This window comes from Aegilops tauschii, chromosome 2, assembly GCF_002575655.3.
Source record: "Aegilops tauschii subsp. strangulata cultivar AL8/78 chromosome 2, Aet v6.0, whole genome shotgun sequence".
In the NCBI taxonomy this organism is placed as follows: Eukaryota; Viridiplantae; Streptophyta; class Magnoliopsida; order Poales; family Poaceae; genus Aegilops; species Aegilops tauschii.
This window is the reverse complement of record NC_053036.3, coordinates 65248562-65260960: the sequence shown is the minus strand read 5'-3', so window position 1 is coordinate 65260960 and position 12399 is coordinate 65248562. Positions and strand designations below refer to the sequence as shown.

At 51.3% G+C, this 12399-nt stretch overlaps 1 protein-coding gene across 1 annotated transcript; it reads left to right on the top strand.

The window, feature by feature from the left end:
- The first annotated feature begins 7981 nt into the window (after window positions 1–7981).
- On the top strand, window positions 7982–9738 carry LOC109765700 (CBL-interacting protein kinase 29). Its single transcript, XM_020324483.3, has one exon. It carries the CDS (start codon window positions 8156–8158, stop codon window positions 9464–9466), a length of 1311 nt encoding a protein of 436 aa, XP_020180072.1. The 5' UTR covers window positions 7982–8155; the 3' UTR covers window positions 9467–9738.
- The last annotated feature ends 2661 nt before the right edge of the window (window positions 9739–12399 follow it).

Here is a 12399-nt window from a genome sequence, read left to right as displayed (position 1 = left end):
CTCTCTCCTGCAGTGCAGTGCAGTGCATCCTGTCGCCAGCAGCAACAACTGCTGTTGTAGTACTATCATTTTAAGAGTTAATAAGCCTGTTCAATTCTCACTGACAACAAGTGTAACCCGCTGTCTAGCTAGCTATGCATCGAACTGGCAAGAACAGCTATGTACATTTTTTTCTCAAATACAGCTACGTACATTTTTAATCTGATACAGAGACCGGGAAGCCCCCTTTTCGAAAAAAAAACCGTACAGTTTCAATAAGCACGTCCAATACTTGCCAGCAACAACTGTAACCCAATAGTTGCCTACTGTGGTGAATTAGTGATCAAACAATGGCAGCTAAAATAAGTAAGCCCGTCTGATTTGACGAAACCCCAGCTAGGCCGGAGTAGTAAAACGTCCAAGTCTTTCCCCAGTTGGAGGGGTATATACACAATTGACCCAACGCGTACCACGTGTTTCTGACATCTGGACAAGGCAGTGCCCGTTTTCCGGTAACTTGGGCGGACAGACCTGTCACGGTCGATTGCCCGTCCCTGTTTCATTCGGCTCGGAGCGCACAAACTTTGGTTTCTCTTGCAGGACCGGCAGCTGAAAATGAAACGAAAATGCCCCAAGCCACAAATACTGCTACGGAAGAACTAAAGAAAAGCTTTTAGGTACGTGACGCGTGGTGCAAACTCGATCCCAAGAGGACTGTGGTACCAACGCTGCATTATTGTGGCAAAATGCGTGGCAGATTTCGCGGCCAGTGCGATATCCGAAAACTTTGCGTAAAGCGAGACAGGGAAAGATACGGAGCGGAGCAGCAGAAATCTTTCGCCGGAAGCGAACGGGAGAGCGAGCAATTTTCGGATGTACGCGACGACGTGATGCTCGCGTCCCGTCTCGGCCACGAATTCTATCGACGACGAATCTGTGCGTCGCAGTAGGGCCGTGGCCTCCGTTTGCCCGTAGTACCACCACTCCACCAGCATCCATCTGCAACGCAATTAGTATATTCTTTTTGAACGTCATATTCGGATGGATGTAGTACTTTGAGATATAGTTGTTGGCTTCCTTTATTGTGTAGATATCGTTGTTTATTGCTGAAATTCGGCGTGCACCCAAGATTTAAGCTGTAAAGTGGTAGTATTTTCGGAAAGTCCACATTCAAATGTTTTTTCTCGCTTGTTTGGTATGTTGTTGTGGTTGTTCTAGCTGCACGAAAACACGGCCCGTTTTAGCAGCTGCTAGTAGCAACATTATTTAAACTTTGGAAAATGTACAAGCATTATTTATAACACAGAGGTACCTTGAACATAGTTGTATGTCTCTCTTTCAAAACACAGCTTTTCTCGGACCAACCTAATTGATGAAATTGTTCGTCTTCACTACTTGCAATCGTCGTTGCAAGCACGTCTTTTCGTCACTCAGCCCTGACCAAACCACGACCGTCGTCAATACTATCACGGTCCCTAATCACCACTCTAACCCCTAGGGGACACGATATCCACTCTTCGGGGCGGTGCCGCACCCTAAACTCTTAATTGTCCGTGCATGGACCTCCCTTTTCATACCGCCATCAATGTCATTTAGCATTGTCGTCACCCCCCTCTCGACTCATTCTAGTCTCCGACTTTAGTGTCGCCCCACGTTGTCTTTCTCCTTACGTGAGATGGAATCTCAAAGAGATCACACTGTTGAAAACTCGAATGTGATCTGCAAAGATCTCATTCCTCTGATTGATGCACAAGCCACGCCCTAAACCCTGACCATCGATGCACGAACCTTCCTTCTCCTGCGGTGTCACCACCTCCGCCTCTGTACATTCCAGCCTCCGACGTCGCTGCCGACCCATGTCGTCGCCATTCCCAACTTACTCAGGGAATAATCTCAAAGAAATCACGGAGTTAAAAACTCGACCGCGATCAAAATCTAAATTCTTCTTCGCCGACAACAACATGCGATACTACTGCTTCACAAGTGAGAATATGCATCAAACCCAAACACAATCAGCTCACTCTCCCCTTCTAGCCAGTCCTCTTCAAAACTCAGACTTGACTGTACCTTCCTTCTCCACCACTAAAACCCGACCGTCCAAAACTCCTTGCCATTCAATCGAAACAGCAACAGCACACGGTAGCAGTCGTTGTACCATACGTGATCCTCTCTAAACCGCACCATGCAACAATAACTCGTTCAAAACTCTCTGAAAATAGTCATGCAATAGTATCTATCTGGAGTGCACGCTCACGCTCATGCCGCCGGAGCTAGCCCAGCATGTACGAATATTCGTGCAACCGGTCGCCAGTAGCGTAACAACTACTACTACGTGTCTAGTTATGCATCAGCTATCAAGGACAACTACTCCTACCTTTTTTTTTCTTTTGCGAGAAAAACTTTCGATCTTTTCGTTATCTGTCAAGGTAATACAAAGAACACCCGAAATAAAAAAATACATCCAGATTCGTAGACCACCTAACGACGACTACAAGCACTGGAGCGAGCAAAAGGCGCGCCGCCTTCATCGCCCTCCTTCACCCGAGCCAGGCAAACCTTGTTTTAGTAGACAGTCGGGAAGTCGTCGTGCTAAGGCTCCATAGGTCCAACACACCATAACAGTAAACCGCCGCCGATGAAGAGAAGCGTAGATCAGAAGGATCTAACCTGTAGACACATGAGGACAAATGAACGAAGACCAGATCCACGTGGATCCACCGAAAACAAACGGTAACCGAATCCCACGAGATCCGCTGGATACAAACCTTCACACACCCCTCAATGATGCTAGGAACAACACCGGAATGGGGAGGCGGAAAGGACCTTATTTCATCTACACAATGCCACCACCGCCTCGCATCTCTCAGCAAGACACCAACCCTAACGAAACTGGAAAAAAAATCAAAAAACGAAGCCCTCCTACCGGCAAGGGCCGGAATCCATCGCGCCTTCATGGTCCTAAGACCACAGAAGACGAGATAGACGCACAACGATGCCGACTGGAGGTAGTGGAAACCCTAGTACACTAGGTGCAGGGAACGATTGCTTCAGTGCTTATTGTCATGATTGAATATGAATAGTTTGAAAGTTTTTAAAAGAAAAAGATCGCCGCCTGGTGCGGGAACGACAGCGCTTTTGCTGTTGTACAGCGCTCCCATATACACCTACCTTTTTTTAACGAGTTATTAATTCAATTTTTACCAACAACAACTGTAACCTACTCTACAGTGATCAAACAAAGGCAGCTAAAATAAGTAAGCCCGTCTGATTTGACGAAACCCGAGCTAGACCGGAGTAGTAAAACGTCCAAAGTCTTTCCCCAATTGTTGGAGGGTATATACACAACACGTGGTCTGGCATCGGGACAACGCAGCGCCCGTTTTCCGGTAACTTGCGCGGACAAACCTGTCACGGTCGCCCATCCCTGTTTCGTCTGGCCCGGAGCGGATTTTAATTATTATTTTTGCGAATGGAGCGGAAATAATAACCGAGCAAAGTTTTGTTACGGTTGCTGGACCGGCACGGCCTCGGCGAAATTTGCCAAAGCAAAACGTTCAAGCCACAAACACGAAACGAAAGCGATGCCTCCGTGTACGCGACGCGTGGCGCAAAGTGCAAAACACAAGCTAGTACTCCTAGAGGTGTGTACTGCGTGTGGAGTGGATTTCGCGGCCAGTGCGCGATATCCAGAGAGCCGAGAGCTTTGCTTAAAGCAAGACAGGAAAGATACGGAGCGGAGTGCAGAAGAAATCTTTCGGCGGAAGCGAGCGACGACGTGATTGCTCGCGCCGCGTCTCGCCACATCCGTGCCATGTGCTCTGCGACGCGGAGATATCGGACGAATCTGTGCGTCGCAGCAGCAGCTATGGCCTATGGCTGTGGCCTCCGCTCCGCTTGGCCGTACGGGCATATCTGCAACGCGATTAGTGTTTTCCATTTGAACGTCATATTCGGATGGATGTACTTTGAGATATGCACTTGTTGTTTTCCTTCATTTATTGTGTAGAAGATATACTGGTTGTTCGTTGCGAAAATGTGGTGTGCCAACGAAGATTAAAGTTGGAAAGTAGGTATTTCCAGCACCAAATAAAATGCTTCATTTGTTTGGTATGTATGCTGTTGGGGTTGTTCTAACTACACGAAAACTGTTCCCCTCAAAAGAAAAAGAAAAAAGCTAAACGAAAACATGGCCCCATTTAGCAGCTGTAGTACCACCATTAGTTACACTTTGGGAAAGGTACAAGTATTATTTATAATACTAAGCCCCATATAGCAGCTGTATTTTCTCTTTTTGAAACATAGCTTTTTCAGCACTATCACTAGATTTAGTACAGGCTTTGTCACAAATTACTTATACTCCCTTCGATCCATATTACTGTCGCTCAAACAGATGTATCTAGACTAGATACATCCATTTGGGCGAGAAGTAATTTGGGATGGAGGGAATCACCATGTTTCTTTTCCGTGCAACCATTTATTTTCTCTAGCCAACCTAATTCGTGAAATTGTTTGACCAACCAAGGGCGGAGACAGGCCCCAGGCCCCAGGGCCTAGGCCCGGGGCATGAGGCCCTAGTCCTTTGGTGACTGGAGCATTACTAAGGACGTGAGGCCCAAATCCAGTAACGATTGTTCAATGCGGCCCGGGGCCTGCTACTGGCCTGGCTCCGCCCCTGTGACCAACCCACCACCATCGCTAGTACTGCTACGGACCCTGATCACCACTCTAACCCTAGGGTGGCACGATATCCACTCTTCGGGTCTGGTGCCTCGCCCTAAACTCTTAGCCGTTGATGCATGAACCTCCCATCTCGTGCACATCATCAATGCAATTCCGCATTGTCATCGCCTCTATATCAACCCATTCTAGCCTCCGACTTTGATGCCGCCCCAAGTTGTCACCATTTCCTCCTTGCTCCTATTTGAGAGAGAATCTCAAACAGATTGCACCGTTGAAAACTCGACTGTGATCTGCAAAGATATCATTTCTCTGATTGATGCACGGGCTTCACCCTAGACTCCGACCATCAATGCACGAACCTTCCTTCTCCTATTCGTCATGGACGCGATTCTGCGGTGTCACCACCTCCGCCTCGGACCATCGGTACATCGCTGTTGACCTGTGTTGTCACTATTCCCACCTTACTCATGGAAGAATCTCAAAGAAATCGTGGAGTTAAAAACTCGACCATGATCCATGATGATCTAATTCCTTCATCCAAAACAACCTGCACCACTAACGCACGAGTGAGCGTATGTATCAAACCCAAACACGAGCAGCTCACTATCCTTTGAAGCTTAGACCTGGCTGTACCTTCCTTGTCCACCGCTTGCTCGACCGTCCAAAACACCTCGCCATTCAGTCCGAACAGCAACAGCACACGGTAGCGGTCGTTGTACCGTACGTGATCCCTCTAGACCGTACCGTACCATGCAACAACAAGTCGTTCAAAACTCTCCGAAAATAACCATACATATACTATGAGTTATGTCTGCGGTGCACGCTCACGCTCGCGCCGCCGGACCTAGCCCCGCACATACGCATTTTCGTATACTATATCTCTGCAGTGCAGTGCAACCGGTCGCCAGCAGCGTAACAAGAACAACTACTACTACTTATCGGCTGTCAAGGACAACCACAGTTCCATTTTTTTTCAAGGAATTAATTCAAATTCTTACCAGCTACAACTGTGACCTACTACAGTGATCAAACAAAGGCAGCTTAAATAAGTAAGCCCCAACTGGAGGGGTGCACAATTGACCCAACGCGTACCACGTGGTCTGGACGACGCAGCGCCCGTTTTCCGGTAACTTTCGCGGACAAACCTGTCTCGGTCGACTGCCCGTCCCTGTTTCGTTCGGCTCCGAGCCGGAAATAACCGCACAAACTTTTGTTGCTCTTGCTGGACCGTCACGGCCACGACGAAATCTCAAAAAAACAGAAAAAAAATGTTCAAGCCACAGACACGCAGCGATGGAGATGCCTGCTCCGTGTACGCGACGCGTGGCGCAAGGCGCAAACACGTCTTCGAGAGGCGCATGTGCTGGTGCAGCGCCGCGGCAATGCGTGGAGTGTATTTCGCGGTCAGCGCGAGATATCCATCCAGAGAGCTTTGCTTGAAGCAAAGACAGGGAAAGAATGAAAGATACGGAGCGGAGCAGAAGAAATCTCCGTCCAATATCCGTGTCTTGTGCTCTGCGACGCGGATGCATCCGACGAATCTGTGCGTCGCAGTAGGCCTGTGGCCTCCGTTTGCCCCCGTAGTCCCAGCATTTTTGCAATGCGATTAGTATATTCTTTTTTGAACGTCATATTCGGATGGATGTACTTTGAGATATGCACTTGTTGTTTTCCTTTATTTATTGTGTATACAAGATATACTGGTTGTTTGTTGCGAAAATGTGGTGTGCCAACGAAGATTAAAGCTGGAAAGTAGGTATTTTCGGCACCAGATAAAAGGCTCCATTTAAATGATTTTTTCCTTCCTTGTTTGGTATGGTGTTGTGGTTGTTCCAGCAACACGAAACATGGCCCGTTTTAGCTGCTGCTGGTGCCACCATTATTTACACTTTGGGAAAGGCACCATCATTATTTATAAAAATACAGAGGTACCTTGAACATAGTTTCTCTTTTAAAACATACTCCATCGGTCCCGAACTAGTTGTCTTAAGTTTGTGTGGATACGAATGTACCTAGACTCGAAGATACGGCATGGATGTATCTAGACACCAAGATACGACATACATCCATATGTTCGTGTCTAGATACATCTGAGAGTCCAGATACATCCATATCTTCGTGTATAGATACATCTGAGTCCAGATACATCAGTATCTAGACAAAGCTAATTAGTAAAATTGTTTACGTGTCTAGATACCCGTATCCAGATAAATATAAGACAAGTAATTTGGGATGAAGGTAATAGCTTTTTCAGCACTATCATTAAATCGTCGTCGCTACCACGTCGTCTCGCCGCTCCGCTTTCACCAAACCGCCATCGTCGCCACTACTGTCACAGACTCTGACCACCACTCTAAGACTAGGGGGCGTGATATTCAGTCTTTGGGGCTGGTACGTCACCCTAAACTCTTAACTCCCGATGCATGGACCTCCCGTCTCCTATCCCCCATCGATGCAATTCCGCATTGTCATCACCTCCATCTCGACCAATTCTAGCCTCCGACTTCGGTGCTGGCCCACATTCTCGCAGTTTCCTCCTTACTTGAGAGAGAATCTCAAAGAGATCGCATCGTTAAAAATTCGACTGTGATATACAAAGATCTCATTTCTTTGATTGATGCACGGGCTTCATCCTAAACTCTGACCATCGATGCACGAACCTTCCTTCTCCTATTTCCCGAAGATGTGATTCTGCGGTGTCACCACCTCCGCCTCGGACCCTCGGTACATTACAGCCTCCGACGTCGCTCCCCGACCTGTGTCAGCGCCATCCCCACCTTACTCATGGGAGAATCAATCTCAAAGAAACCGCGGAGTTAAAAACTCGACCGTGATCTGCAAAGATCTAAATTCTCATTCATCCACAAACATGCACCACTACCTCACAAGTGAGAACATTCATCAAACCCAAACACAATCATCTCACTCCCCCTTCAACCCAGCCCTCTTCAAAGCCCTGACTGTACCATCCTCCCCAACCACTAAAACCTGACCGTCCAAAACTCCTCGCCATTCACTCCAAACAGCAACAGCAACAGCACACGGAATCCGTCGTTGCACCGTACGTCCAAACCGTACCATGCATGCAACAATAAATCAATAATTCGTTTAAATATATAAAATCTCTGAAAATAATAAGAGAATCGGAACCATAATTAATGAGCAGCGCGTCGTGTTAGCAAGAAACTTCCCGGCTGCTGCCACAGCGGCAGCAGTTAACACCACAACACGCGGGCCCCACCGGTCATACTGGCCGTGGGCTCACGAATCTCCCCCGCAGCCCCGCATAAATAGCTCCCCCGTGGCGCCCCAGATCGTCTTCAACCCAGAAACCAGAGACAGAATCCCAAGCCCCGAGAGAACTCTCCGGCCAGAACACGGGAGCGAGCGATCTCCAATCTCTTTTGCGGCCGCCGATACAGCCGGAGAAAATTACTACCCCACAGTCACGACCGCGCAGGGCGACGGCGGCCACACAGCATACCCCGCCGCCACGATGCCGTCCGCCTCCAGCGCCGTCCCATCCGCCGCGGCGCCGGGCGACGAGTCCCAATCCCTCGCCGCCCCGAAGCTCCTGCTGGGGAGGTACGATCTGGGCGGGCTCCTCGGCCGCGGCGCGTCCGCCAAGGTGTACCGGGCCAGAGACATCCTCACGGGCCGGGACGTGGCCATCAAGTCGTTCCCCAACCCGCGGGCCGGCGCGCGCGAGGGGGAGGGCTCCGCCGGGTCCGCCGCCATCGAGCGGGAGGCGGCCATCCTCAGCCGCCTGCGCCACCGCCACGTCGTGAGGCTCCACGAGATTCTCGGCACGCGCAAGAAGGTCCACTTTGTCCTCGACCTCGCCGCCGGCGGCGAGCTGTTCTCGCTCGTCGACTCCGACGGCCGCATGACGGAGGACCTCGCGCGGCATTACTTCCGCCAGCTCGTGTCGGCCGTCCGGTACTGCCACTCCCGCGGCGTCTACCACCGCGACATCAAGCCGGAGAATTTGCTCCTCGACGGCGACGGCGACCTCAAGGTCGCCGACTTCGGCCTCGGCGCCATCGCGGACGAGAGCCTCCACCACACCCTCTGCGGCACCCCGGCCTACGTCGCGCCGGAGATCCTCTCGAAGCAGGGGTACCACCCGGCCAAGGTCGACATCTGGTCCTGCGGCGTGGTGCTCTTCGTGCTCGCCGCCGGCTACCTCCCCTTCAACGACGCCAGCCTCATCAACATGTACCGCAAGATCTACGCCGGCCGGTTCCGGTGCCCGAACTGGTTCTCGCCGGCGCTCCGCCACCTGCTGCGCCGCATCCTCGACCCCAACCCGTCGACGCGCATCGACACGGACGGCATCATGGAGCACCCCTGGTTCCGCCACGGCGCGAGCGGCGACGGCGAGCTGGAGGAGCTGATGCGCGGGCACGAGGAGGAGGCGTGGTTCAAGACGGAGTTCAAGGAGGACATGGCGCGGGACATGACCGCGTTCGACATCCTGGCCTTCTCGCCCGGCTCGGACCTCTCCGGGCTGTTCGGCGCCGGGCCGGGCACGGAGCGGGTGTTCGTGGGCGAGCCCGCCGCGGCCGTGCTGGCCCGGGTCGAGGACGCCGGGAAGAAGCAGGGGCACCGCGTGAGGAGGGAAGGGAAGGGCCGCGCCGGGCCGGTGTACGTGGAGGCGGAGGCCGGCGGCATTGTCGCCAAGGTGACCGTGTTCCGGATCGCCGACGCGGTGTCGGTGGTGGAGGTCGTCAAGGGCCACGGCGCGGAGGCCGCGGCGTTCTGGAGCGACTGGCTCGAGCCGGCCGTGAAGCCTCAGGCAGTGTGAAAAAGCTGCCGAGTGTGAGCCGGGCCAAGAATGTTATGTCGCTTCGCCGTGCCGTGCCGTCCCGGTGCCGGCATGCCGCCGCCGCGGGCGGGCGCGGAGATTTCTTGTTTCAAACTTCCAATGGCGAATTCGTTTGGTTTTTCTTTTCTTTGGGTCGTGTTAAAGCGGCATGCCACGCCACCGCAAGTGTGGTGGTGACTGCGAACTGGTCGGCGGACCTGCTCTGTACGATATGGTGGGAGGGAAGAAATCTTGGCAACTCGAGGCAACAATCGCTATCGTCAACAACTCACAGGGCGTGCGCACGAGCGCATCTACCGGCGGCATGAACCTCGCCTCCCGCGAGAACGGCCGGGCGGGACGGAGAAGTACAATGAACCTGGACCGAACACTTGCACAGAACCCATCCTTGGCAACGGCCGTGGTAGGAGAGCGAGATCCACAGGGGGCTGCTGGGCTGCCTCCGGCAGCGTGATGAGCTACCGCCGCGGGCTGCCGGCGGACGGCGGCGCAGGTTGTCGAGATTTTGATGTTTCAGCGCCGAACTGTTTTCCTGTTTGGCGCAGTGCGTAAGCAGGACGTGTGGTGAACTCTTGTGGTCGGCGACCTGTATCCATAACTCTGGCGCAAGGAGTAGTGTATGATGGAAGAAAGTTCTTGCGAGCGCACAACAAAATTGTCGTCGTCAGAGAAGTTGCGCACGCACCGACGGCATGGATGGATGAGTCTTTTACCTTGTCAACCCTGCGCAAGAAGAGGAAGGACGTTCGGTTCCTCAACTGCAACCGCGACTGCTCAATCGTGCAAGCAGTTTGGCCTGCCAAAAACAGAGCATTTTCCGTTCTTCTCCGGCACCTAACGGCCGTGGCTGGTCGTTGGCTCGGAGTAATCAGTGCGCGTACCGATCACCTGTGCCGTGTGCGCCTCGGCTATAGGCTGCCTACGAGATCTGATCTCGCCACCCACGAATCATGAATGAACTGTGCATGCATGCATGATAACGTAGCGTAGGTGGTCTACCTACTCCTAGAAGACAAGGCCCCAGAATCCCACGAATCATATGCGAGTACGTGCCGCTGCTTGGTACCACCGGCGCCGTATCAAGGCAAATTTGACAATTTTGACCTCGGGACGAAATCAATTCACAGAATGAACTGCCCGTGAAACTATTTCACTCCCCTAACTTTTTGTGCAGCGCCCGCCATGCCGGCGCCACACCCAACGGTGCAGCGCCTAGCTCGGGAGCGTTGCACTCCAGTTCACCGTGGCAGCCCTGGCCCCGGACCAGGCAGTGCAGCGCCTACGAGGTAGGCGCCACACATGTAATGTGCAGCGCCTAGCCCTTAGGCGCTGCACTGTGACTTAGATGCTAGCCGCCCGCTCCCCCTCCTCTCACCCCACCCATTCGTTCCAGGAGGAGTTACAGAACAGGTGCGCCGGCGGCTTCCTCCTCTCCCCCTCTCAATCCCCTCTCCCAAATCCTTCAGATCCGACGATTTGGTCCGTGCATTTCTTCACCAATCCATCCTAGAAGGTACTCTCCTCCGATCCCCTTCTTTCTATCCATACAAAATATGGTATTTTGAAGATTTGGGGAATCCTTGTTTGATTTGATTAGATTTGAATCTTGCATGTATTAGAATTTTGCATGTATTACAACCCTTGTTTGTTTGATTTGTGGAACCCTATTTTATTTTATTTTATTGAAAAGATATGGTTGGATACATAGATTGACATGTTATTTCTATGGAAAAGTTATTTGTATGAAGTAGGCCTAGTTTAGTTTATTTGTACTGAAATTATACTCGTATTGAGAAAAATGCTTTGGATACATATGCTTTGAATCTTGCATGTAGTAGGCCTACTTTAGTTTTTTTGAATTGAAAAGATAATCGTGTTGACAAGAATGCTTTGTTGAAATTGTTAGGATGGTTTGGCTTCTCGATGATCATTGGGACAAACAACACCGGTCGTACGCTATGTCGGTGGAGCAGCGGGTAATACTGAAAGTGGCCGGTGTTATGAATTTCGTATTTTTTTTCAAACACAAATGCCCCGTATGTAATGTTATGATTTGTTTGTTTGTAGGAGCTTGCACCTCTGAAGCTTCGGTCTCACGGGGTCACCCTTGGATGGATGCGCTATGATGAGCGGTACACACCATATGTAAGGGAGGCAGGACTTCTCCCTTTCATTCAGTTGGTCCGTCGGTCGACGCCACCCAACAATGCTGTAGCACTCACCGCGCTTATTGATCATTGGAGGCCGGAGACACACACTTTCCATGTTCGGACCGGGAAGATGACCGTGACGCTCCAGGATATTGCTATGATCACCGGTCTTCCTATCGATGGCAATCATTTATGTATGAACACCGATTCTGATGGGTGGCGCGCGCAGATGCATGCCCTTATCGGTATGGTTCCTCCGAAGCCTCGGGAACCAGAAGCAGAAGATAAGAAGAAGGAAAGAGTCGCAGCCGGCGCTACTTTCACGTGGATATCATCGAACTTCAGTACTTTCCCTGAGGATGCTAATGAGGACATGGTGAAGACATATGCTCGTGTCTACATGTGGTACGTGATATCCAGGACTATGTTTGCTGATGGCACAGGCAAGAATGCTCCATGGATGTGGCTGAAGGCGTTGACCGTCTTCGATAGCAAATGGAGTTGGGGTTCGGCGACACTGGCTTACTTGTATCGACATGTATGAAGTTGTTTCCTTTTCACTTCATTGATACATTATCAATGCGCTCTTGCGGCAAATTTGACCATGTTCTCTTTTATGTGCAGTTGGACGAAGCCTGTTGTAGGCACACTGGAGGTATTGGTGGTTGTCTGCTCGCACTTTTCATATGGAGCTGGGAGCGTTTGCCGGTTGGACGACCGAAGACCGTGAAGTACGAGGATTGGGACGACAAAGACGACCCA